The sequence below is a fragment of the Glycine max genome, chromosome 8, assembly GCF_000004515.6.
Source record: "Glycine max cultivar Williams 82 chromosome 8, Glycine_max_v4.0, whole genome shotgun sequence".
In the NCBI taxonomy this organism is placed as follows: Eukaryota; Viridiplantae; Streptophyta; class Magnoliopsida; order Fabales; family Fabaceae; genus Glycine; species Glycine max.
This window is the reverse complement of record NC_038244.2, coordinates 12,130,369-12,158,362: the sequence shown is the minus strand read 5'-3', so window position 1 is coordinate 12,158,362 and position 27,994 is coordinate 12,130,369. Positions and strand designations below refer to the sequence as shown.

Here is a 27,994-nt window from a genome sequence, read left to right as displayed (position 1 = left end):
TAGGCCCATATTGCACTTCCCGCCAAGAGCAAAAGGGGGGCGCGAAAATCCATTTCTCAGTGTCTATGTGGCTTCTTCTTCTTTCTTCTACACTCCAAACCTAAAAACTCCGATACGGAAAACAATGAAGGGTGGCACGGTTCAGATTAGCTGGCACGACGGCAAACCCGTCTTAACCCTCGATTTCCACCCTCACTCCGCCACTCTCGCCACCGCCGGCGCCGATTTCGACATCAAGGTCTCTCTCTCGCTTCGCATTCGCTTAGATTAGGGAAAATCGTTCGCTCGATTTCATTCGTCTTCTTGTGTTTTCAGTTTTGGCAAATAAAACCAGCGGGGTCACCGAAGAAGCTTCCCGTGGTTTCCTATCTTAGTAACCTCTCTTACCATAGCTCTGCAGTTAATGTTATTCGCTTCTCTTCTTCCGGTAAGTCAAATTCGCTGCTTCTGCTTCTCCTCCTAGGAATAGGATACGTCAAAATTTGATTGGATCAACTAGTTAGTATCTTGTTAATTCGCACGGATATACTTTGATTGTCACGGAAATGTATCTCGTTAATCATTTTTGCTATTGTTCATGATATTTGAATTGTTTTCCCTCATTTGTTGTCCTGCAATTTCTGTTAGTAACAATTTTTTTTTTTTTTTGCAGGGGAATTGCTAGCCTCTGGTGCTGATGGTACGATCTTCGTGTGTTCAGCTATGTTTTCCTAGAGTTAATGTAATTAGGCAATGTTTCATCTAAATTGGATTTTTTTTTCCAGGAGGGGACTTGATAATTTGGAAGCTGCATTCTACTGATGCTGGCCAGACATGGAAGGTTCTCAAGATGTTACGGTTAGGCCTTTGCTTTGATTTGTCAATGAGCACTTAGAAGCACTAAAATTTAAAAGTAAAGCATTGTAAAATAATTATAAAAAAAAAAACCCAGCCGTATGGCAGATTTTGCCATATTTTAGCTGATTGATATCCATTCAATTTGTCAAATTGTACACTAAACAAGCTCCACGGTTTTCATAGTTTATTAGGAAAGGGAATGCTGAATTTGTGCTTACCTGTTTCAGTTTAACTAAGTAATGATTTTGCTGGATTTATTTCTGCAAATATATATGTAAGGAAAGATTGAGTATTATTAAATTAGAATTACAAACTATGACTACAACCCATTCATAAAAAACAACAACAACAACAACAACAAAGCCTTATTCCTCTGGGTGAGGTCAATTCATGGATCACACAACACTATTTGGTTTGATTAAAAACCAATTCAGGAATCATTCATACAGAGCAATGACATAATTTTTTTTTAATATTCATTTTAACATTCCTGTTTTACTGCATTGATTTCCAGCTTATAAAAGATATTTTTGTGAATTAGATCTCACCACAAGGACATTTTGGACCTGCAGTGGTCTACTGATGCCACGTATATCATTTCTGGATCAGTTGATAATTGTTGCATTATATGGGATGTTAACAAAGGTAAGAAAGATGAGACTTGACTGTCCTCAATACACTTGAACTGTTGCACATGGCAGTTGATATGCTGTAATTGCAATGGCAATTGTAGTGTGTGGTTTATGTTCTTATAGTACTTGATCCTTGTGTGTCAGGAACTAACCTTCAGACGTTGGATACCCATGCACACTATGTTCAGGGGGTTGCATGGGACCCTCTAGGGAAATATGTTACTTCTCTTAGTTCTGATAGGACTTGCCGAATTTACATGAATAAGCCTCATAAATCAAAGGGCATTGAGAAAATCAATTATGTTTGTCAGCAAGTCATTTCCAAGGCAGATCAGCCATTATTTAAGAATTCTAAGGTTAGCTTATTAGAGGTCCATATTTGTCTTTATTTGCATCATTGATGGGTTGTTGCATACTTGAACATCAGGCTTAATTTTCTTAATGTAGGAGACAAAATTTCATCTCTTCCATGATGAGACGTTGCCATCTTTCTTCAGGAGATTAGCATGGTCTCCTGATGGTTCATTTCTACTTGTGCCCGCAGGTATTTGCTTTCAGCAGTAGTAGATCATGATTCAATTAATCTTACTTTTTGTGCTAGTTCCATGGACGAGCTTTTGTAATTGCATGCTGAGATTGTTTTAGAATCAGGCCAGCACTTGAATATTTCATAGTTTATCATCTTTTATCTTACAAGGAAGTGGACGAGTCTCTGGTCAAAGGAGATTGAATTGTTGATTTATGTATTGTTGGTTGCATTCTGATGTCTGGACTGTTTTTAAAATCAATAGATATTTTCAACTTATGGGTTGAATCATATCTATTGATTTCTTCCTTTTGAGGCCTGAACCCTGCATAACATTTACCATATGCTCGGTTTCTTACTGATAAGTTTATGTCTCACTTTACCTATTTCAGGCTCTTACAAAATTAGTACTGCATCTGAATCTGTGAATGCGGCTTACATATTTTCTAGAAAAGATCTTTCTAGGTAAAATTTCAGCTATTTTATGCAAAACCAAAACAGACTTCTAATCTTTTGCTTTCTAGATGAGTAGTTAAATTTCAATGCCACAAACTATACAATTTTCTGGCTTTTATGTGCAATTATTTGTTTTAAGTTAATGAATCAAGTTACAAAAGTATGTGTTTGTGATGTGTTACTTTATTATTTGACCTTTTATACAGGCCTGCTATACAACTTCCCTGTGCAAGCAAAGCTGTTGTAGCTGTCCGATTCTGCCCCATATTTTTTAAACTTCGGGGAACAAATTCAGGTATTTGTGTACTTGGTATACTTATATTTTATGAACAGCTATTAACCTTCGCATAGCGAAGAGCCTCTGGGCAATGGGGTACGAAGTTTTTTATTATATATAATGGTGCTTGACTGTACTGTTACAATTGAATTGCCTGAGTGGCCTGGGGGTCAGCTTAAATCAAAGCTTGCACTGCCAATTAGTATTGCTTAAAATTTTGCCTGTCTTGGAGAAATTATTGTTCAACAGATGCATAATGCTCATTTTGCTTACTGCAGCTGGGTTATTTAAATTCCCATATCGCATCATATTTGCTGTTGCCACTTTGAATTCATTGTACATTTATGACACTGAGAGCACCTCTCCGATAGCTGTATTAGCTGGCCTTCACTATGCCGCAATAACAGATATTACCTGGTAAATTTTAGTTGCTAGCAATTCCTTTTTTGGTTTGAGAATTAAGATGAATTTTTAGGGAAAGGTTTAACTCTAACTGTTATTTGTTCATAAGGTCATCTGATGCTCATTATTTGGCATTGTCCTCACAAGATGGTTTCTGCTCTTTGGTGGAATTTGAAAATGACGAACTTGGATCACCTTACTCTTTATCAGGTAAGTAGCCTTCCTTTTTCTGATGTCATATTGTCACCACTCTGACGTTTTTAATTTCCCTTTTATATATTTTTCTAGAAGGAAAAGTCTCAAACAAGGATGGTAGGAGCACTGTACAGACAACCAATGACACTGTAACTGTACCAACTGGGAATGTTAGTGCAGTTCTAGCAGAGAGCAAGAAAATGGAATCAGAAGACACGGCTGATGACGTGGTCATTGAAGCCTCTGGCAATATTGGTGCTGTTGTAACAGAAAGTGGGAAAACTGTAACACAAGAGAAGGCTGGCATGATCCAGTCAACTGGGAATTTAGCAGATTTTAGGAAAAATGAAGCAGCAGGGAAAGCTGTTTACATGGTCATTGAGGCAACAGGGGATGTTGGAGGGGTTATAGCAGATAGTAGGAAAAATGAAGCAGAAGAGAAAACTGATGACATGGTCATTGAAACAACTGGAAGTATTGATGCAGCTGAATTAGATAGAAGAAAAGCTGAGCCAGAAGATAAGGCAGAGAAACAGCCAGCTAATCTAGATTCAGATGGTAAACAAGCGGAAGCAAAGGAGAAGACAAAGACTCTGCAATCAAGTTTAGACGGTATAAAATCAGGGGCAGAAGAAAAGGCAGGGCCACAATTGTTCAATCCGAAGAGTACACCCATATCAAATAAGCCAGCCAAGAAGCGTATTACTCCTACTGCCATTGATCCATGATTTTTCAATTCCTGAGAAATTCTTTCCATGCATGCCTGTATACATCTGTTGTGCGGCATTTTTTTGGAAGTCATATTTCCCCCTCTAATGTTTTTCTCATAGTTTTCGTTGACATATTCTGTAATATAGATTCCAATATATCATTTAGTGAAAACAATCTTCAATTTGGAGACTTCTCTGTGGACCTGTTATTCTACTTCTTGTGTCCTATCTAATGTTCGAAGATAAAAGAGTGCTGGGGTGACGGATGAAATTAGTAGCGAACAAGATAGAGGCGAAAGATCATTACCAAAGATTGGTAAGATACTAAAATAGCATAAAATATCTTTTTTACAAGTATTTTTAGATTGGACGTGTCAGGTTTAAGGTAAAATTTGCTTAATTTGATGCATGATTGTTACCTTATTTTTAAAAGAAACATTTTTTTTTTCTTTTTGCTTAGTTTGATAAGTATACTATTATTGTGCATGATTATGCCATCTTATTTTATTTTTTTAAAAATATTATTTCTTCCATAAGTTTAGCTTACAAAGATTTTTCCCATAAGCTATGAAATGATTGTTTTATTCAATAGTTAATCCAATCCAATCAGCCACGTGTGATTTATTTCATGTTATACATTACATTTTTAGAATTGCACTTTTTATTGTGGAATCAGTATTCCATCCGTACAAAATGGTAATTGGAAATTGGCTAAAAGACATTACAAGGGAATACTTTCTAGTATGTACTTGACAATTATCCAAAAAAGTTGAATATTACATCAATCATGTTAAAAGCACTCGAATAATCGTTTTGATTGAACAAAGATTCTTGAATTATTGTTCTCAATTTTTTCTCATTATCTTACAGCCAGTATTTCACCGGAAAGGCTGTTTAGGGAACGCAAGTAAATTTGGAAAATTTCCCTGGATCATGGTTTTTATCTGTTTGTGGTGATGATAATCTGATACAAACATACCTTTAAGCAAAGGAGGATTATGTTTCCATGCGAGATACAAAATGAATATCCCATCAATACGAAGTTCAACTGATTTTTGTCAACTTCTGGAATAAGCACATCCTCTGTTTTAGAATGTACCTACTACCTAGACTTCTTCACCATGTGACTAATATTCTGTAGCATATTTGTTTTCCAGTTTTTTTTTATAAGTGTAGTTATCCACATATTACACTTGAGTAGATCGGTCTCCACCTATCTACTGTTGTTCTTAATGCACTGTATTGTGCATAATACAGGTATAGATATTAACATGAAGTGTCTGAATAGGTGGTGATCACATGACTGATCTGAACCTGTCAAATGTTGCCTTAACCTTTCACGAGGCCAAAAGAAAAGTGGCATCCAAATGAAGCAAAAAATTAAACAAAGTTTCATTTAAATAAAGAGAAATATGACAACCAAAAATAAGACAAGGCAATCAGAAAAATGAAAATTTGATTGATTCGTACTATCCTTTTCTTCTTTTGCTATGTAGAACAACAGTATTGCCATGACAATCCAAAAATCATGACATGCATCCCAGACAATATCCTTTCTGAGATACAAAGAATTGGCAAATTAAAAAAAAAAAAAAAAAAAAACTTTCCATTTCATTGGATTTTGACAAATGGTATGTGTATTTTGGCCTTACTTTTACAAAATCTGGTGCAGTTTGAGTTTTGAAGAAAACCATGGTAGATGGCAGAGGTCAAAATTGCAGAATGAGATGGCCCCAGATTTATGGTGCTAGAATCCGATCCATACTTAGGAGGCATCTGAACTTTTTGAGGTACGCTTGCAATTACTAAGAACCCTGTCTCTCTAATCTGCACCCAGAAAAAAGTATGTGAAAAATGTAATTCTTTTCTAAAAATGATGAAGCATTACTTCATAAAAGAAAAGTATTCTCTCACTCTGATGTGGAACAAGGGCTAAGGGTTCTACTTGAGCTTAGGACTGAAGTCATAATTAATTACAGTGGGGAGTAGAAACATTTAAAGTATCCAACCTAAGAAAAGTTATAACTAAACTCATCGGACTTGAGAAAAAAAAAAATGCAGGGTATATATGAGAATAACTACATAGCTACCCTGCCATGCATAGGTCAACCTGAGAACAGAAAGCTACTGAGAAATAAAGTGGCATAAATTACCATACATTGACATGTGAAGTAGAAAGGCCATATAATTTAAGATATATTATGTAATTGTGGATTGATCTACAAATAGAATTGCAATGGCAAGTAGTTATTTTGAGGCTACACAAAGTTACAGTTAAGGGCAGATAGTTCTTGCAATTACAATGCTTTCATGATTAGGGAAATACATACCCAGATACCTTGACTATAAAAGTAGTGTTGTTTGAACAATATATGAGAGACTTAATAATAATTCAATCTAAATAAATAGTAGCTAACATAAAACCTCTAAAATTATTTGCAATCCATTTTTTTTTATTAAAGATTAGAATCATAAGAATTAGTCATTTCCATCACGATTAAAGTGTAAACTAGATCAATAAGAGGTGAATGTTTTACAATTCTTTTACGTAGAATGATTTCATTATCAATTTAGATAAAAGTTAGATAAGGGGAGTGACTATGCACCAATAGAAGTCAAAGGCAGTTTGTGTATTTTAGCCAATCATGAATGCGCTTAAATCATACCAAAGGCTCCCAGGCAAAAGTGAAAGAGTATTAGTCTACTAGAAGATAACTGAACTTACTGAGTGATTCAATTTGCTGAGAAGGGATTTCAAATTCAGTAAAAAGTTGGGACAGGATAATTTCATTCCACATATCAGGTACCCCAGGAAGACACCAGTGGCTACAATCTTGAATAGATGGGTTGTCACTCCAGTTACCAACATGTGCATCACTCCGGAAAGCAGACATAGAAGTAACATGAAGAACATTTATAGGAATAGTAACATTCTTTACAACTTGTAAAATTGTATCTGAAAACAAGCTTTGGTCCCTTCCATTAGTTTCTAATGTTGGGTACTGGGTCACATTGCAAATCCAACGGGTAAGATCACTGCAGCAATCATGAAGGCTGGATCAATAATTGTTGAAGAGAACAGATTTTAACCAGAAAATATTTGAGTTATACATAAGGCATGGCCAGCAAGTGAGATTTCAAAGATAAACATGCTTAAATAGAGAATCATGTTAGCAGTAAAGTAGAAATACCTCCAGTGGGAAGGCTCAAAAGTTCTAAAGAAGATACGTGTTCTATTTTTATTAATCTCTCTGTCAACCCATGATGACCAAGTTTCAAGTGCTATTCTAAAGGCAGTTGGAATTGTCATCCCAAGTTTCAGAGAGCTTCCAACCTGGAAATAGCAGCCCCTGTTGAAAGAAAGAAGAGGAGCATTTTACACAGGAACAAAAAAAAAAAACAGATTTCAAAATCTGAAGGCACAGATTATTCCTAACAAATATAAATTTAAAAAGCAATTGAATGAATATTTAATGAATAATGAATTTGTTAGGGCTGATGGGGAAAATCAAGGTCAATTGCTTAATGAATCAGATCAAAGGCCTAGAATCTGATAGGTATAAGCCAGAAGAGACAAAAAAAAGGGCAAAATGGGAGAGTCTAGAAGGATTTGCTGATTTGGCAAACTAGTTATGCTAATAAACACGTTTCTGCTAATAGAACATTTGCTGCCGGTAAGTTATATTCAATTTATAGAAAAATATGCTCAGAAAAAGTAGCCAGATGCAATTCCCATCCAACAGGAAAGCTGACAGATAGCTTATCCTGACAGTTAGGAACATTCAAATGAGGCTATGCACATCCCTCATTCTCAGGGAAGATAGTTGCAATATTAACCAATTGTGCATGATTTTAACTATGACAGTTTTCTGTTCACAAAGGGAAGTACTCTTGAATGTAATTTTAAAAAGTAAAAATTGCATAAAAAGAGGATTCAGGAGCAACTACACATATTTAAGATAGATGCCAAGATGGGATATATGCATATCTATGTTCTCTTTGAAAATAGAATGTGGACATAATGTGGTACGTGTCTCAGTCCAACCTGAAACTACCCTTGGCTCTCACTCACAGAATTAGAATCAACTGTACTAGGAAGTGGCTTAACATCAAAACGTGGAAAGGAAGGGAAACTTACATATCAAAAAGCTTAGATGGCACCCACCAATGTCCAGTATTGAAAATCAGAATATCTGAATTAACCCACTGGTCACTTATATCATCCAACTTGTCCAACAAAAGCGTCGATTTGACCCTCTTTGGTGCATGTCTAGGCACTCGACCCTGCTGCACAAGGAAAACCGAGCGAAAAAACTCAATGGTGAAATTGAAGGCACTGAACCGAACCCCTAAGAACCTGATCCGCTTTGTTATCTGATTCTGGTTCACTTCATAAACACCCCTCTTATCTTCAACACCAGCCATCAGCATACAAATCAGAGACTCCCACTGCGTCCTACTCATTGAATCACCAACAAAAACAACCCTTTTGCTTCTCAACATTTCCAACACACCACGCACATCAAACCTTGGAATCTCACAACTCCTTGGCTTCCACCTCCAACCAAGATAATCCCTGTCACTCCTCCCATTCCCTAAACAATCGAATCCTCGTTCCACAAAAGGACACTCTGTGGCATTGTACAAGGTGTGATCTTTTTTAACCTGCACCCAGCTTCCATCAAATACATCACATTCTCTCACTGATCCGTTGCTGTTATGTTCAGATAATAACAAGGGAACTTGGCCATTGAAAAACGCGTGGCTAAGGCTTGGAAGCACGTACATGTAGCCACCTATGGCTAAAAAGAAGGAAACCACAGAGACAAAGATGACAAGAACCTGAAGCCTCAGAGAGACACATCCGAAGCGGTTGTTATGAATCACTCTGGGACTTACAATGCCGAGAGTCCTTCGATGATTGAAGGATGAAGTTTTGTTGAAGGAAATAATAGTCCTATTCAGAGCACTCATTGTTGTGACAGAAAACAGCCATCATCACGCTAAGCAACCGCTCAGCAAGTTGAAAAGGGGAATTAATTCAGTGACCCAGATGAGAAAGATTCGATTTTGGAGAGAGAGAGAGAGAGAAAGAAAACCCAGATGCCAAAAATGAAAAAGTATGGGAAATACAGAAAAATCGAAGTCCGAGGAACGGAGAGAGAAAGAGTTGTTGGGTTGATTATGGTGGGGCGACAACATGTGTCACCACAACTCACTAGTATTAGGTAAAGTTTTAAATTTATTATTATGGACTAAATTACTTTTCCATTCTCAGAACTGTTATTATTAAACAATAAATTTAATCTCGTTTTTTTAAGAAATAATAATATAATTTTTAACTGACTTTTATTTTTATATTCGGTTAAATAAAATGTTTTTAAGAATATAATTATTTTTTTTATAAAATGATTTTAATTAAAATAAAAATATTATAATTTTAATGTAATATATTCACTTTTTGTCAGCTCAAACCTCAAAGATCAGACTGCGTATTAATTAAATAACTATTAAGTGGTAACATTCATGTTAACAATGATAGATGAAAATAATAATATCATTAATAATAATGATAATTATAATTATAGTATGTCAAAATAAATTATAATTATAATAATAATGATAATAAAAAATAATAGTAATTATGATGATAATGAAAATATTTATAATGTTATTGTTGATAATGATACTAATAGTAATAGAGATATTAATAATTATAAATTAAAAATAAATCAGTATTTATGTGTTTAAATAAAATAATAATTTTGTAATTATATTTTTTAATTAAAAATCTAGGAGAGGAAATAATATCCAGGACTAAGACAGCAAAATAATTTCATAATTATATGATTTTTTTGCAAGACAGTTTTATTTTTAAATACTGTATTCTTATTTCCTATTGAGATTACTTATATGATTTTTTTATTTATAAAAGATAGTTATTTTCGTAATATGTATTCAAGGGTGCTTGCTACCTTGAATTTGTAATATGTATTCTAAGATAGTTATTATTTTTAAATTTATCAACATGAGTTGCCGTAGCTGCTTAGATTAATTTCCAAAGCCAAATCATGTTTTTATATTACAACCATTTGCCTGTTTAGATGTCGTCAACAGTGCACACTTGCCAGCCACCAGGATGGCATGATCTGTTCACCACTTCTTCTTTTCTTTCTTTTTTTTAATAACAGTCAATCATCGAACTAATTAATTAGTTGATGCAAAGGAGAAAAACGAGACAGAAAAAAAGTAACTTTTAATTTTCTTAATTTTAGGAAAAAAATAAAACATTACCTTTCCTCTTATTTATTTCAAGGAAAAAAATTATAATATAAAATGACGCATTTGTGTTTCTTATTAAAAAATAGGCAAGTTCACCTAGAGTAATTTATAGATAATTTTTTTTAGCAACATAATTTTTTAATATATTTTAATATTATTAACTGAAATTTATTGAAAATAATAAATTATATAAGTTTCACTTTTATTTAATAAATTGTGCCTATAATTTTTTCACTTTTGAATAAATTTTAACTTATACTAAAAAAATGTGCTTCACAATTTGACAATTTTCTCAATCCAATATGCATGAGATCTCACCAATGGAAGAAAAATAAAATTATATGCATATTTTTTTTTCTCATCTCTCTTTTTTCTATTCTCAACTAATAATGAAAATATAATTTTCTTTCCCGTTGTGAGGTACTATATTACTTGTGGAAAAAAATTATAGGCCAGCGTTCTTTTAATTATGTAATATAACGTGTGGTTAAGAGAAAAATTACAACAACGGTGCATTAAAATTACACATTTATCATGAAATTAGAAAGAAAAATGAAAAATACCAAATAATAGAAAAATTAATCAATACAATATATATAAAAAAAAAGTTTAATAGAAAACTGACTATGGATTCCATGCAAGTCTTAGTCTCTCTTCTCTTTGGGCCTGCTCCTCTTTTGCTTGTGGTCTTCTATATTCTATATTATTAGATAAAAGGGTGTTCTTGTATATTGATTGATTTCATGGGGATTGATTCTCATAATGCTAATCCATAGTGAAGGTAGCAAATAAACATTTGTAACTTATTTAGGTTAACTAATTAGCTACTTGAACTTATTGACTCACTGAGTTAAAACTGTGAACGTTTTTTAATATAATAAAATATCAAAGTCCTGGGGGGCGTCTTTAATTTATTTCTATTTCATTACTCAATATAATTACTATGTCATACATGATAACCGTCTTTTCTCAGTATATACAAGGACACATTAAAAAAAAAAGGATTTTCTCATCTCAGAAAGTGACGTTAAATATTAAAATTTAATTTTTGCGTATTTTCATAGTATCACGATTCACGAGTCTCTAAACTTCCGGTGTACGTTGAATGATGACTTTTTTCGTTTTCAAGTATAAGTGCTTCAAAAAGTTATTATGTAATACTCCCTCGATCATTTTTAACAAAATCATCAAAAGAAATAAAATTAAATCATTGAATATGTCTCAAAATAAAATAAGTTTTTAATTATATTCTAATATAATTACACATTCAACTAATTTTATTAATAATTAATTAAATATTTAACCTAAATTATTAACTTATATTTTTTTCCAAATTATTATTAATATTTATTTATTACTCTATTATCTCAATCAATAAATATGGATCAATAACATTCTTCAATTTTAATATTTTTCTTTCACAGCCTCAACAAACAACACACATCAATAATCATTCCAATATTTCCATCAATAAATATAGATCAATAACAACTTTAAATCTTCATATAATGAAATCTGAGTTAATATTAAAAATATCAAATAAATGCATGCACTCCATTAATTCTTATCTTGTTATTACAATATGTTCAGTTCGCCTTTTTTTTTCTTTAAACCTTAAAATCTGTTGATTCGTTATGTTTATTAGGGTTAAACATGGAAAGCTAGGTTTAATTAATTTAGCATACTTTTCAATATGTAGTAGTAAGCACATGCACCGCCACCAGGGAAAAAGCCACTGACATACCCGCAAGTTAACTAACAGCCACTATATTTTTTGAGTGCAAGTGCGGGCGCGTATATCATAAGTATTTATAAATTTTTTTTATCAAAATGTTAATTTATTTGTTAGTTTTCGCTAAAAGTGATAGGAAGATTCGAACCTGCGTTCTCTCCTCCCTCCCTTCTCCTTTCTAAATTACTGATCAATCTTATATCACCTGTAAGTATTTATAACTGTTGTGTGTGTCTGCAGTCTAAATAAGTGATTCTCATTCCTTAAAATGACATGATTTGATTTGAGTTGCCGCAAAACAATCCATTTTTACACGCAGCCATTCTCTATCGATCATATATATATATACGACTAGAGATCAAATTTGATGAAGGCATTATGGTAAACTTCATACTTCTGATATCTTTATAGTACATGCTTAGCTGAGATCGATTGATCTGCAAAGCATCCGAGTTTATGACACAGTTCATACTTTTCTTCGCCATGATGATATTCTTCTTCGGCAATAATTCATTTACCTCTAATAACTCTTTACAAAATTAGAACCCACACACAGGGCGTATCTAACTCTAAATAAATTGTTATATTATTGAGAAAAATCCAAGAATTCACAGCTGGTTTTTTAATTTGAGATTCAAGAACCGTACTATTTTTAGAGTACACTGACAAAGATCCTAAGTAAGGCCATAATTTACATACTAATGCTATATACATATGTAACGAATCATTTAAGGTTTTACATTAGAAAAATATAAGTTTATTTCACTATATTATCCTTTTATTCAACTAATTCTGTCGTATTCTATTTAGTGTTGACATAATTTGATCAGTACAAAAGTTGGCTAGACTTGACCAGTTTGATCAGTACAGTATTCAGTAAATTAGTGAACCAATTTGAAGAGGTCGCAAGTTAATGTTCTCATTATTTAATTTATTATATACTTGAACATTATACTGTTCCATTATATATTGTATTGAAACGAAATGACCGAGTCATGACTTGGTATCTTAGTGGAAATATTGAAGATTTGACTAATTAATAACACCACTGTCATCCACTCACCCTTCATTGTCTGCACACGCAACCTCACTGACAATAGGTGCAAGATCATACGATTACCTTTTACCATCAGATATGCATGCAAATCCACAATTGTAAATTTTCTTGTACTTCTTTCTGATTTTTCAGGTCGTAACCTTGCCATCTATATGACAATTTTGCCACCAACAACATTATAATCTCCGCATCAAAAGTAAACATGAGATCAAATTAAGTGATTTTGTTTCTTAAAAAAATAGTAAAAACGAAAATTAAGGATGGTTTAACTTTGATTCAGGGAATTTTGAAGACTATATATCTGGGGCTTAATTTCTAAGTGTTCAATATTTGTTTATGAGTAGCTGAGAGAGGAATTGTGAAGTTGGTGTTAATAATAATATAGTTAAGAGATAGACTTCTAGTGGGGTTGGGTGTACAATATGGTGAAGGAAAAGTACTATATATATATAAATGGCATGAGGGGGGAAAGTGGGCTAGAGAACAACATTAATTGTTTCAAGAAGTGATGCATAAGATAAGATGAGACATTTCTTTCGATTGAATAGCCAAAAGGAGACATGTGATTTTAATTTGGATAAATCTTCAATATATACTAGTATATCTTTAGAATAAATTATGCTGATATCTTTCCTCATTTAATTGTAATGATGTTCAATATTGTTCTTGTTCCTTTAAATTAATTATACCGTGTGTAATTTTACTGACAAAAAAAAATTTATACCGTGTGTAATTTTGGTCTTAAGTCTTTTGAGTTAATAATTTAAGTTCTATATTTTTAAAATTAGACAAATTTGATTTCTCTGTCCTTCATTCTTCTAAATAAAATCCTCAAAATTTTACGTTTTACTTAAATTTTTCATAAATTAAATCAATTACTTTGTTTTAAACCTTATTCTACTCAAAATTCACAAACAAAATCATTAAATTTCACCAAAATTAAAATAAAAAATCTCAAAATTGTCGTTCTTCATATCCTTATTTCATGCCATATAATATCATTTAAAAAATTTACTAAATTTGCACTAAATTTTTGAGATCTAAGTTTTAAAAAAATTCATGTCCCAAATTCATAATAAACCCCAAATATTTGCACAAGACAATAAGAATGTGAGATGTTTAGGCAAAAAGAAAATCAACAAAACCAAATTTACATTATTTTAAAAAATAGAAAATTTTATTGACTCAAAAAATAAAATTAGAAGTCCAAGATTCATATAGTTAAAAAAATAAAAAATTTATGATTAACCCTAAACACTTTTTTATATGTATCACCGCAAGAAGTATACATGTGAGCTAAAAATTAAAAGATGGAGGCAAGAAACATTATTGTGCTTGAGATAGACGAGTGTGCCTTAATTAAATCTGTTATCTTAGGATTATAGCAAATCATATATATAAATAATAATCCAAGCACTAAAATTTATTAGTCTGTTGTATCGAAAAAAAAAATTAGTCTGTAATAATTAGCAGTCACTCTCTTAATAAATTGTTTCAAATAATATTTAGATAAGAGAAATATTAGGAGAGAAATATTAGGAAGTAACAGCATGACTTTTGTATACAATAAATTAAATGTTTAAGGAAACTAATTAAAACTTTTTATTGAAAAAGTATTTATTATATCAAAAATATAAAAATAAATATTTAATATTTTTTAGTAAAGGAAAATGTTAATGAAAAAAACATTTTTACCATTAATTGATGAAATGATGTGTAATTTATTTTTTTATTTAATAGTTTTCTTATAATTTCATGAGTTTTAATCAATTTAAATTAATAATAAATTGTGTATTAGAAAAATATGTTTTCTTACCACTATTTCTTATCGCTCCAACTGAAGCACTATACTATTTGAGAATTGAAGCCATGTATTAACACTTGATGGTGACCAATTGCTAAGTGACTTGGAAATTAAATCTCAAGTATATAGAAGAAGCACTTTGATCTTTTCTTTCAAAAATACTTTTGACAAGTGTTGTGATCTTTTATATATATATATATATATATATATATATATATATATATATATATATATATATATATATATATATATATCAAAATACTTGAGGGGATGTCTCTCCTATAAGACTTCATATTCCTTCACTTCTTTGTTTTATAAATTATTGTTTTAAACTATATAGACCTCATTTACAGTGATATATAATGTCAATTAAGCAAGTGAAGATTACAAAATAACTATGCATACAAACGACAATTCACCATGTATACATAAGTGCGTTAAAAGACCATCAAAGACTCTACATCTATTATATTTATGTGTGTAACTGGATGAATAATGTACATGCCTCGGCACCTTTCTAAGCTAATGCACAAATATATATGATTTTGTATGTATTACATATATAACTTACAAATTTTTATGCAGTCAATATTATAATATTACATAAATCCAACTATATTATTCAAACCCATTTTTGCATTTTTTTATTTATCAACAACGCAACTTATTAACTATACTAAACAATAAATTACATATATTCATATATACAATTAGCTATAGCGTCAGTGTGCCATAACTTTACAGGAAATACATAAAAATTTAGGCATGATCATGATTCATGTGCATGCAATGCAAGTATTCCCATACGCACATACCAGCATCGAAGTGTCCCAGAATTCTTATTCACTAAGAAAGAAAGCATGCAATAAAAGCGGATAAAGATGACTCGATGAGGTAAAAATAAAAAAGAAACAAAGCATAGGGAGAAGAAGAAGGTTTCTTTTTCAGTGCAAATGAAAACCGTTAGGTTTTGAACCCATAACCCACATTTGTTTAAGTGTTTGATTTTCTCACACAGAAAATAAAGTCTAGAAAGAGGGGACTAAGACAAACAAAAATTCCTTTAAAAGAAAAAGATAAACAAAAATTTGCTAAGGAGTTTATGAAAAAAGTTATAAATAAAGAATCAATTTAATGTTTTAAAACGTAAAAAACATTTAATACTTTATTGTTTAAATGCTTAAAATAACTTAAAGAAAGATATTAATTGTTTTATGACAGAACAGCCAGCCTTAAACAATGGTTAACAAGAAGCCAATTAAGAACATGTAAATGTATGTCAATCTAAGAAAACAACTGAATATCTGGGTGATAATCTCCAATATATATATATATATATATATATATATATATATATATATCCAAAATTATTCCAGTTCTTCACACTATCTGCAACTAATTAAAACCTTACTACAAAGGTGTCATCTCCCCCACTCCCCCATATAAATAATTAAAAAGGGATTTTCAGCTTTAGTTAATCTGTCTGATCACCATGAGTTTTCTCTTTGACCCCTTTTGAAATCAACATTTTTGGACACAAGCATGAGCCAAGTTAATTCGATACTCACATATTATATATATTGTCTTGTTGGATATGAGTAGAAATCACTCTTGAGTGCGTGTGTGTATGTATCTGCTGGCACACACGCCAATAAGCATGTATATGTGTAATTATGCACAGAGAGAGAAAGAGAAAGAAAAAGGGCACTGAAAGTAATACAAGATATCTTGTTCACAAATCAATAATATTATTCATTATTCAATACTAGGTTATAACGTCACAGTTGAATTTATTCCCGGAAGAGAGTCAGCTAAACAAACTTTCCGGCGAACACCGAAACTGGCATACACATTATTCTATGGCTGTACGTAACCAAGCCAACCGTTATGATTATTCTACAGAACCCTTTAGTCAACAATATCCTAACAAACCTTTCTCCCCTCCCCTAAAATATTACTCTATTCTTTTTTCTTTAGTTTCCCCCAAACTCAAAACATCATCAACATACACATACACTAATACCAACCAAGCACTCCTCAATTCCATATGCGTACACATATAAAGCAATACAATTAATTATAACCTAATTAATCAATAACTACTAATTATTCATCAGGATAGTCTAGCTCAATTAATTGAGCACGGTGTGTGAATTATTATAAATTTCTATCTTTTGATTCTCACATGTAATAAAAGCCACTAATTATTCACTGATTACCTCATGATGGTTAAAGCTGGAGGAGCCATCACAAGCATGAGCATGGCCGTCGAATCCGAGTCCAGCCGACATGTCCATGGAGGCGCTGACGGCGGTGGAACGGGGTAGCACATTTGGTGCAAAAGGCCAATCAGAAGAAGGGGCTAACAACAAGGTACTAGCATGAGGAGTAGTACTGGCAACACCAATGCATTGTGGTGGTTGACGTGAAGGTTGAGGAATAGATTGAAGCAACCTGATTTGTCTCTTCAAGAACTTAACATATCGAATGGCTTCATCGAGCATTGAAGCAGTGTCCATTTTGGTTCCACCGGGAACGAGTCTTTGGAGGATTCGGATTTTCTCGCTGATCCTCTCTCTCCTGTGGCGTGCAGCCACGCTCTGCGGGTCATCACTGATGCGAACATTTCTTCTCTTTGGTTTTCGAATCGTGGCGGGGTCGATGTCCACGGGTTGCATAGCAGCGATCTTGTACATCATCTCCTTCATGGCTCCTAGCTCTTCTTCTGGCTCTTCATCTTCTTCTAGGTTGTGATGAACACCTAGTATGTCTCCAAGGAACCCTGATGAGGAGGAGGGTGGTACTATGACCGTGGATGAGGTTGTTGTGTTGGGTGTTTGATGCATTTGAAGAAGGTTCTGGTAGTTGTTGATGGGCCAAATCCCAGAACCCATAGGGTCTTGAACTTGGAGAATAATACTATGGTCATCATGTTGTTGTTGTTGTTCATTTGTTTCCATCTTTTCAAGATTCCAAGTGCTGTTCACATTTGTGAATAATGTACTAGTGTTGGTGTCCATGACCAAATTGACAAATATGAAATATAAGATGGGATGGGGCTAGCTCCTTATTCAGATCGGGGGTGTTGTTGAAGTTTAATTTGGTGGTTTAATTTGCTAAGGATTAATGGCTGAAAAAGATAAAAGGGAATAACGAGATTAGAGAGAGGTTTAATTTTGGGTATGACCATATCACTTGAAATGAAGCACAGCACTTATAAATATATAATCTAAGTAGTGCGTATAAGAGGATGACAGCTGTGTGGTTCGTTGAATTAGCCTTAGCTAGATTGAAGCTTTTATCGTTCTCTCTCAGAATTAGTAACAAGTTTGATTGAAGGTTGTAAAGGTGGCTAGACCCTAGAGGGGGCCCGAGGGCAAGTAAGTATTAGGGAACGGGTTTTTACTGAAAGGGGAGTGACTGCAAAAAGCATGTACATGAATGAATAAAAAGAAAAGGTGGTAAAGCAAATTAAAGGGGATTCAATGCGCGGTTCTACGAAATATCAACCATCTTTGTATCGAGTATTACGGAAATTATAAGTAATCTTCCCAATACCTAGCTAGTTCATTTTCATTCTATGAATTAAATTTGATTTCCTAGCTGGGATTAAGTATTTTCAGTGTGTTTGGGGCTTTATTTTTTATTTTCCATATGTATCTTCTTTTTGGAGAAAATTCGGTTTAAGACACGACCGGATCTAAATATAAGCGCATCTTCTGGCATAGATCCAAACATTGAAGTAAAGTAATTAATTTGTACATTTAAAAGCTTTTCTAGCTATCTGAAGAATTAATTTACAGTAAATTGGTATATAAATTTACAACCCAATACAAAAGTTGTATAAGAATTGCGTTTACTAGAACTAGGTTTAGAAATATATTTTGATTTAAAATATTGACCAAATGTTTTTTTAGAAACATATATTTTAACAAGTGATAATAAATAATACATTTTTAATTTAATTTAACACCTTTTATATTGATATAGTTTACTATTATTTAGAAATTATTACAAATTATTTAGTTTTAAATAATTTTTTTTTTACTTTTAAATACAATAAAATTTTAAAAATTACAAATTTTACATATTTTGGTAAAAAAAAATTAAGTCAAACATCCAATTATTACTTGAGACATACAAAATTTACACGACCAAATTATCGTATCAAGTTTAGATTAGGTTAAACTAGAATGAGCAATTGCATGACTCGTAGTAGAAAGCTAGCGGTGAAAAGAGTTGCACCTACGAAAGACTAGCTGGTTTTCTCTCTCCAATTTGATTTTCGGGGCACTGAAATCCTAGGGCTACTTCTCCTTTATCACCATTTTAATAATGCCTCTTGCCCTTTGGTATATTCCAGTCTCCTTCAATTCGCTCAATTCGGGATTGATGAACACTTATATGGCGTCCTCAAAATCACACCTTACACAGAATTTAAAAATAAAATTAAAAAAAAGTCACACCTTACAGCCTTACACATTGAAAAATCTAAGACCAAATTAAATGGTTAATTCTTGAATCCATTTAATTCTTACTACAGTATATCGTTAATCCTTGTTCAATAAAAAAACTAACTAAGCTAAAGGTTCGCTTGTTGGTGTTTCTTTTCATTTAAGGTATTTTTAATTAACAAAGTTAATGATTACTGCACCTTCAGTTATTTTTATCTATCACGATAAAAAAAAATATGTTTTTAATTCATCTTTTATTTTAAATTTTTAAGATAATATTAATGATTATTTTGTGAATAATACTCTTATCAAGAAAAGAAAAATAAATAATGTATAAAATGTCCAAGTAGTTAATGACAAAAATAAATGACACACTAAGAAAAAATGACATATATTACAGGAAAGTGTAAACATATATTTTTTAATGATTTCTGAAAATATAAATGATTTTTTTTTTGTTAATTTATGTGTCATAAAATTAAAGTAAATGACTCCTAAAAATGACGGAGTAATTAAAAAAGCATTTGAAAGAGAGAGAAAAAACATAAGGAAAAACTTAAAATCATACTTTGTGTCTTGCTCATCGGTGTTGTAAAGACATTAATTAATAAGGTAATAAATAACTACTTATATTTTTATTAAAATCATAGTTATTATGAGAAAGCCAACTAACATAATTTATTTTATTAATCTTAAAAATTACTACCTTATGTTTTTATTATAAGTTTCAATTAACTAATTTATCAAGATTTAAAATTTTAGTTAATTTAGTTGAAAACATTAAATTTGTTTTAACTTAATATTTTTTTCAAAAATTATTCATGCAAATAAAATTACAAAATATTAATAGATTATGTATCTCTCATTATTACATCCTTCTATAATTAACTTTAATCAATGATATCTTCGTAGAAAGAAAGTAATACAAAAAATATTTTAAGAAGGATTATATAATAAAGATAAAAAATAATAATTTTTTCTACAATATCTTTTATTGAAATCTAATATTTAAATAAAGAAAAGATATTAAAAATAGAATCACAATTAAATAAAAATATATTTTTATAATTATTTAATTAATTAAATAAGATAAAGTTAATTAAATTTGTTTATATTCAAGTACTCCACCATGAAAATTTTTATGAAAGTGACAAAATTAATCTTAATTATTCATAACGTAACATTCTAAAGAATATTTCATATCCATAATATTATAGGTTATTATTTTCAATCGGATATGACAAACTTTTATTCTTATAATAAAAAATATTTTAATTATTCTTGTGTCAAGAACGTTAAAAAATTCTTTATACCAAACACCCGCCACCTTAAAACAATGGTAAAAAATTAATATATGAAATTTTTTTTATTAAAAATCCTTTTAGAAATGTATTAATAATATTAAGTGTTATATTTTTTAGTATAAACTTTATATTTTTTTAACTATTTGTTGAAATTTTAAGAAATTCTTATAAAATATCAATAACAATCCGGAATACACTACATTAGATTATGAACAAGAGAGTTTTAAGAATACTTAAATCCATAATGATTGATTAAACAAACGCAACAAAATCTGAATTCACAGGTGATTTTTGATCTATGCACTCTTTTTAGGATGGATCTGTTACGGAATACTATAGAGATAAATAATAGATAATCGATTAATAGCATGATCGGTGGCTTCATGATTTTTTCTCAACCGGATCGGAGTCTCTTTGTTCCTCAATAGTACTTAGTAACTTCATATGGGGAGAAAAAAAAATTATATGTGACAACTTGATATATTAGAATCATAACCTTCTTATAATGTGTAAACTAAATAGTTAGGGTTTTCATTATTTCTTAATGGACCAATATTGACATATGCTTATTTACGTCCATCCGATGTAGATAGTTGTTTAACATATTCACTTAATTTAATCACATAAAATAAAATTCACTAATGGTAAATAGTTAATATAATTATCTTATAATAATAATCCACATTAATTATTGAAATAAAAAATTCCAACACTATTGCCCTAATTATAAGAATAATTTACTAAACTTAATATTATTTCCCTAATTATAAGAATAGTTTATATATATATTATTAGATTTTATGGTATTCTTTAAATTTTAAGAAAATAATTATTGACAAATATTTATTCAATATTGTGTTATATATTCAAATATGTATTAGGAATAATAAAAGAAAATATTTCGATCAGGTGAAACATTTTTAAATCATTTTTTAATTTATATTTACAGAACTAGAAAAAATTAGACAAATTAACTTGGCCACAAAATACAATGAGGTTGATTTCATAGGTGAACCAAGCAATCAAATGAGATATGAAAACTATATGCAAAGGTCTAAATTAAAGCTTTTCCTGACATTCAGCAATGATTGTTCATATTTAAAATAAATTGTGTTTCTGGTCGAACTATGTTTATACTGTTTCAAGTTTGAATATATCCCAGAAATGCTACTGAGAAAAGCTTAGTTCCAATGACAGTTTAGATGTAGCTTTAGTTTCATATAAGTCATTTTATATATATTTTTTAACCATTTAGGGAACAAAAACTCTGACTAATCTAAAGTTTGACTCAAAGATAAATATAATTTGATCAATAATTATTACTATCAAGAATTGAATTCAAATAATTAATTTCAACACATTAATTATCAATCAGATCATTATAAGTCATTTTATATGAGTGTTCATAATAATCTTTTACCCGCGGAAGTTTTATAGAGGGATGAGGAGTCGTGGATAAGCTGTCAATATATAGTGAATTTTTTCAATTTGACTCATTGTAATAGCAAAATTTCTTGTAAGAATTATATAAATGATTAAGATTATTTTTAAGAAAATTATATATATATTTTTAAAAAAAGTCACATAAGATGTTTTTTTAATCTTAACTACATAATAAAATTTAATGATTAATATTTTTTTACTTTTACATATATAAAATGTCTTCTTATTTGATACATGTGTAATTCTATTTTCTTTTTCAAAATTATACTATCCGATCCTTTTTATAAGAACATTTTAAAGTTTGTGTTAATCTTTTTTATAATAAGGTTCCGTCTAAATTATCTATTATATATATTTTTTAAATATTCTTAAGTACAGATACAATATTAATTAATTGGGTACTCTTAAAAAAATTCTTAAATTTTGTCTTGAGTATGTATGCAATCACTATTAGTGACAATTTTGCATATTTAAGACTCAATTTTAAAATTACTGATTAAGTTTAAACAATTCTATATCAATTAATTTTCACGTTTGATAGTTATAGGTACGCTTCATATATTATTATTTTGGTCAAATAATCTATTTAATCATTTATCTTATTTTTTGATTTAATTCGATCATTTATCTTTTAAAAAATTTAATTTAATCATTTATTTTATTTTTTTTTCAATTTAATTTTTTATCTTTAAAAAAATATTTTAGTCATTTATCTTATTTTTTTTTTCAATTTGATCTTTGGTCCATTTAAGATGGATGTAATTGATCACTTAAGAATAATTTTTTTTTGTTGAAAATGAAGTGGCCGGATTGAAATGGGAGAAAAGTGAATAAATAATTTATTTTTAAATGATTAGCGACATTAATTTTAAATAAATCAAAAGATTAAAATGAATAAAAAAAATCAAACTGAATCAAAAGAATAAGATAAAAGATTAAATAATTTTTTTAATAAAATAAATGAATAAACTAAACAAAAAAAATAATTAAATTAAATCTTTTTAAAGATAAACAGTCAAACTAAATAAAAAAATAAAATAAAGGAACAAATCATTTACCCTATTATTTTAAGGTTGTAAGTAATGGGTTGAAGTATTATTTTAAGGTTGTAAGTAATGGGTTGGAGTAGTCAACCAAAGGCTTAATTTGGATGGGTATAAGAAGACAACTCCGAAGTTATAATTAAAGCATATTGATGCAGATTCAGAATACAATTCCAAAGTTATAATTAATTTTGACATCACCTGCATATGTGTCGTATGTAATCATAGATAAATGCTATTGATCATTAATGTCAAGAAACATATAAGATGATTAAAATATCAATATCATCCATGAACAGTAAATTAGTGAGAACTTAGCCTACCACCAAATAATTAAGGTCGTATCGTGTTCTTGAAGCCAACTAATCTTTAAAAAGGAAGCTGATGCTGTATTTTCCAAAAGTGGAACGATTTCCCTATCAAATAATCCATCATATGGAAATTAAAAATTTAAAAACCATATACTGATATATACACAACCCAATTTAATATCTAGCATTGACGGACCTTGAGAACCTTGAAATGTTGATGTCATTTAGTTTAATAAAAGAAAAACCGTTCTGCCGAACAAATTAATTCAATGCAACACACTGCTATAATAACCGATCAAAGTGATTTTTCTCAACAAAATGATTTAAAGTCTGCTAAGGTTTCTAGATATTAATAAAGTAACCTTGTTTGGTCATCAAAATTAAAGAAACTTAAGACCTGAATTAATTGAAGGCATTGTCATCAAAATTAAGGAAGCTTAAGACATGAATTAGTTTAAGGCGTATTATCTACTTTGAAATATATAGCTGGTATATATTCAAAGCTAATTACGTATAAAAAAAAATCAAAGCTCATTAATGAAGCAATAATGGATTCAATTAAGATCAGAGATGATGGCGTCTGCAAATAATTCCAGGTTTTGAAGCAGACAAGATTTTCTGTTTCTGAGCAGGAAATAGTTACCTAACACTTTTTATGTAGATGAATTTAATTCTCAATTATTTCTCATATATACGGGTCACAAAGTTCTGACCATATGAAGGAAAGTGGGAAGAGAGAGAGAACGGACTTGAAATTAAATAGAAGCAAGGAAAGTGAAAAGGGAGTAGTGCTGCTATCTTTCTGATGATTCACACCGAAGCACGTCTTTTGTGTGTGTGATCATGCACAGAACAAGACAAGTGTAACAAGTTACATGTAATAATTTTTTTTTATCTATAAATATTAATTTATTAATTTTTATTAAATATATTAATTGCATAAAATTCAAACTCACCACATCTCATTTGTTCACTCATTCTCATTAAGTCAATCTTACATATTTCATGTAATGAATACTTAGAAGATTCAAATACAATGAGAAGTGAGAAGCAACAAACTTTATGATATATATGCCAAACCAAATTACATCATCCAGCCTCAGGCTGATGATCATATATATGATCAGAGGGTGGGGAACATTGCTTGTGACTTGTGTGATCATTTCTTCTTCTGTTTTTTTTTTCTTAATCATTTTTCAAAGTTCTCAAGTACAACACGCACACACACCTGCGCATGACTTTCACTGTATCTATATATTATAATTCTATGTTGTTCTATGCGCATGCACAAAGCAATCATTTTGTGATGGCTACGGTTTCCTTCCTCTATCTCATGACTTAATTGGCTTTGGGTGCAAAAACAAATCTATCGCAGGTTTGGCTCCCTGGCTTTTTTCTTTTCTCTGTCAGCTACTCATTCTCAACATATCTATTACTATTAGTAATCTAGGATCATAATTCATAAGCAAAAATTAATCACCATCGTTATTACATTATTATTGATATTGTCATTACGAAAATTTACACTTTCTCAATTTTTGTCACTAAACTCCCCAAATTTTGGAAGTAAATAAAAAATTTTAAATTTCATTAACTTTGCTTAACTATATATGGTCTCAGACTTGTGGTTTGTAATTAACATGTAAGGAAATATAGGGACATTGAGGAGGTACTTTTTTTTTTGTTTTTTTACAGTGGAGGTAAGTTGAGAAAATGTGAAACAGGAAGAGAATAATTAATAATAATTTAGTGACATTATTGTTATTAGGAAATTGGTTGTTGATACGAAATAATATAAAACGAATTGCTATTACTGTGTATTTTGACTCTTTTTTATTTTTATTTTTTAATATATTATTTGTATTCAATAGAATTCAAATATTTGTGTTTTCGTGCTTTTCGTGTGAATTATTTCGTACTATTTACTATCACTCTTGTTGTTATTAATAATTGTTGGATAGGTGCACGCAGTAGTTGGCTACGTATACATTAATGTTCCTTAATTAAGAAAATTTTCCTCAAGATTAATGATAAGGTCAGCAAGTAAGCGTCGGTGGAAGAATGAAGAACCAAAGGAGTTTGCACTTAAAAAAAACAATGTAAAGATATACAAACCCTAACTTCCTTTGCAGGTGGGTTCACGTACGAACTCCATACTATTTAATTATCAAGACAAAATATTTATGTTCTATGATTTGGTTTGAGAGACCAATAAAAACTCATCAATGGAGCTTTCTTTACGAACAATGATATTTCCTCCCCTTCGTACTAGCATGGTCTTCTATTTATTTTTTCAGTTCTGAAACAAAACCTGTAAACTAATTACAATTAATTATTTTTCTTGGTGTTTAATTTAAGTTTATTTTCTTTTCCTTGTTTTGGTTGTTTGGAAATTATTGCACTATCGATTACATTTATCGTACCACCCATGTGAATGTACGTGCAGTGTTTGTATCTTGAGATGAAATTTATTGACATACAAGACCATTCATTAATAATCATGTTGACAAGTAAAACAAAAGAAATTTTGTGTAATCTGACAATAGTACATTAAATCAATAAAAACACAACACATGTGTCACAATATAAAATAATTCTGTATTGTAAGATTTAATTTATAATTCTATAATATGATAAAAATTCACTATATCACTACCAAAATATGATGAGTGTACGTGTTTCAGAGTAAAGGGCTCATGATCAGGGGATCTTCCCCCTTTTTTTTACGGAGGGGAAGGGTGAAATAATGCCAATTTAATTAGCATTTACGGTCTTACACATACTTTTCGAAAGTTTGTATTGAAACCTGAAAAGTAATAATCAAGGATGGACCTACCACACACGTTAAAACAATTTGATGATTCCATTCACGCTCAATAAGACATTTAGTCATACAAAGAATAGCTAGCGTTGTTTAGATAGACTTATCAAAGGATCAATATTGAAACCAAGTCCATGTAAATGTGGTAGTGAAACTGAAAGTTACTAATATATAAAGAAGATAAGCACTACTCTAAAGCTGTGCTATATATATATATATATGCTAGCTAGTTTGCCATTCAAATTTTGCTTACTATCCTAGGAAATTTATTGAATAAAACACTATATATTATTATTATTATTTCTCGAAATATGATATAGTTCATATAATTTTGAATTATGGTCCGCAATTACAATTGTGATCATAATGTCAAAGTATTTTGACATTTTATAATCGCATCGTGGCCGCAATTACGATCTATTAGCTGTAATTTTCTGCAATTGTTTTATTATAAAAGTTTTTTGACTTATGGCAACTGTAATTTAAAACCATAATATAGTTATTATTGTATATATTGAAGGGAAGGGGAACTTAGTTGAATTCCACAACAGAACCAGTCAGAAACAAGGGAAGGATTTAATGTAAGAGCATAAAAAGGGTGGGGAAATGCCCTTAGAGAAGGATACTAACTTTTAAGAATAGTTATGTATAAATGGAAGAACATAGATCTTTACGAGGAGGATTGGGTCAGATCTGACACCACCCCATGCATTCACTTTCCCACCACCATACTAAAGAGAGTTAAAGGGTGTCATAGAATTCAACTCCCTCCTCTTCAAAATGGCCTCCTCATAGTCCGGACTATAGTGACTTGCTTAGAGTGAGGAATTTCACATTTCCAACTTTGGAAAAAGGAGGGAAAAAGTGTTGCTATCCTTGTTGGGTTTAAGAATGGCCTTTGGAAAGCTCTTCTTTGGAGTTGTATCCTAACCAATTTTTTTCTGTGGGTTTTCAGGTTTAGTTGGAATGCAATTTTTCAAAGATGGAATAAAAAGAGAGAAGCATACGGAACATCTCATTGATTGATTAATTAACAAGTCATTACTGATAGTGATTTGTGCTTCCTTGTCAATGTTGATCTTTAATTTGTTGTTGATACACGCACGCTGTAGTTGTGCTCATTATTCAGATCACAATCAATACTAAACGATATATATGCTTATGTGCAATAAAGTCGTACCAATAAAACATCTTCTATCCACTAAGAATGCAAAAAAATAATGAGAATAGTTAATTGTATAATCAATATTATAATTATATCATATTTCAATCATCAGGATTATTAAAATTAAAATATATGACATTTTATGTAATCATGTGATCATTAATTAAATTATAATTTTAATTATTCATATACTAGCAGAAACACAAGCACTGACACACTTGTGTGTCCCTATTTCTATTTTACTATTATATTTTTATGATAAAATTTATAAATTACAACAATTTATCTTATTATATATTGATGAACATATTAATTTTCGCTTAATATGTTTTTTAAATATTTAACTATGTTCACAATTTTTTTCCTAAAATTAATATACCACATTCTAATTGACATATTTATTAATTTTAGTTTAGTGTTTTATTTCTAAATACATATTAAGTGTGCCACACTCTAAAATAATTTAGTTTAATTTGAAGTGTGTCTATTTTTGCTTTTTTCTCTCACTTCAAAGCATGGTAATCAATTACTATTGTGCATAGC

General features: G+C 30.5%; 3 protein-coding genes across 3 annotated transcripts; 1 reads left to right on the top strand and 2 right to left on the bottom strand.

Annotated features, from left to right (window-relative positions):
- The first annotated feature begins 4 nt into the window (after positions 1-4).
- On the top strand, positions 5-4,231 carry LOC547606 (putative FASCIATA2). The gene is made up of 12 exons (NM_001248353.3): positions 5-238; positions 316-427; positions 653-679; positions 765-837; positions 1,379-1,482; positions 1,614-1,825; positions 1,917-2,013; positions 2,388-2,460; positions 2,658-2,746; positions 3,007-3,145; positions 3,240-3,340; positions 3,419-4,231. Exons 1-12 carry the CDS (start codon positions 125-127, stop codon positions 4,051-4,053), a joined length of 1,776 nt encoding a protein of 591 aa, NP_001235282.3. The 5' UTR covers positions 5-124; the 3' UTR covers positions 4,054-4,231.
- A 1,243-nt stretch (positions 4,232-5,474) lies between these two features.
- On the bottom strand, positions 5,475-9,310 carry LOC100777877 (protein trichome berefringence-like 7). Its single transcript, XM_003532833.5, has 4 exons — positions 8,174-9,310; positions 7,227-7,385; positions 6,761-7,071; positions 5,475-5,862 (listed from the first exon to the last, which is right to left on the bottom strand). Exons 1-4 carry the CDS (start codon positions 9,007-9,009, stop codon positions 5,858-5,860), a joined length of 1,311 nt encoding a protein of 436 aa, XP_003532881.1. The 5' UTR covers positions 9,010-9,310; the 3' UTR covers positions 5,475-5,857.
- Positions 9,311-16,641: 7,331 nt separating this feature from the next.
- Positions 16,642-18,141, bottom strand: LOC100777351 (transcription factor HEC3). The gene has a single exon (XM_003532832.5). It carries the CDS (start codon positions 17,928-17,930, stop codon positions 17,115-17,117), a length of 816 nt encoding a protein of 271 aa, XP_003532880.1. The 5' UTR covers positions 17,931-18,141; the 3' UTR covers positions 16,642-17,114.
- Between the last annotated feature and the right edge of the window lie 9,853 nt (positions 18,142-27,994).

Coding starts and splice junctions, on each gene's coding strand:
- LOC100777351 (XM_003532832.5), bottom strand. CDS start 17,930: ATGGACACCAACACTAGTACATTATTCACAAATGTGAACAGCACTTGG.
- LOC547606 (NM_001248353.3), top strand. CDS start 125: ATGAAGGGTGGCACGGTTCAGATTAGCTGGCACGACGGCAAACCCGTC. Junction 1,483..1,613: donor TATATGGGATGTTAACAAAG/GTAAGAAAGATG, acceptor CTTGTGTGTCAG/GAACTAACCTTCAGACGTTG. Junction 2,461..2,657: donor TCTAGAAAAGATCTTTCTAG/GTAAAATTTCAG, acceptor CCTTTTATACAG/GCCTGCTATACAACTTCCCT.
- LOC100777877 (XM_003532833.5), bottom strand. CDS start 9,009: ATGAGTGCTCTGAATAGGACTATTATTTCCTTCAACAAAACTTCATCC. Junction 7,386..8,173: donor CCATCTAAGCTTTTTGATAT/GTAAGTTTCCCT, acceptor TTCTTTCAACAG/GGGCTGCTATTTCCAGGTTG. Junction 7,072..7,226: donor TTTGAGCCTTCCCACTGGAG/GTATTTCTACTT, acceptor TGATTGCTGCAG/TGATCTTACCCGTTGGATTT.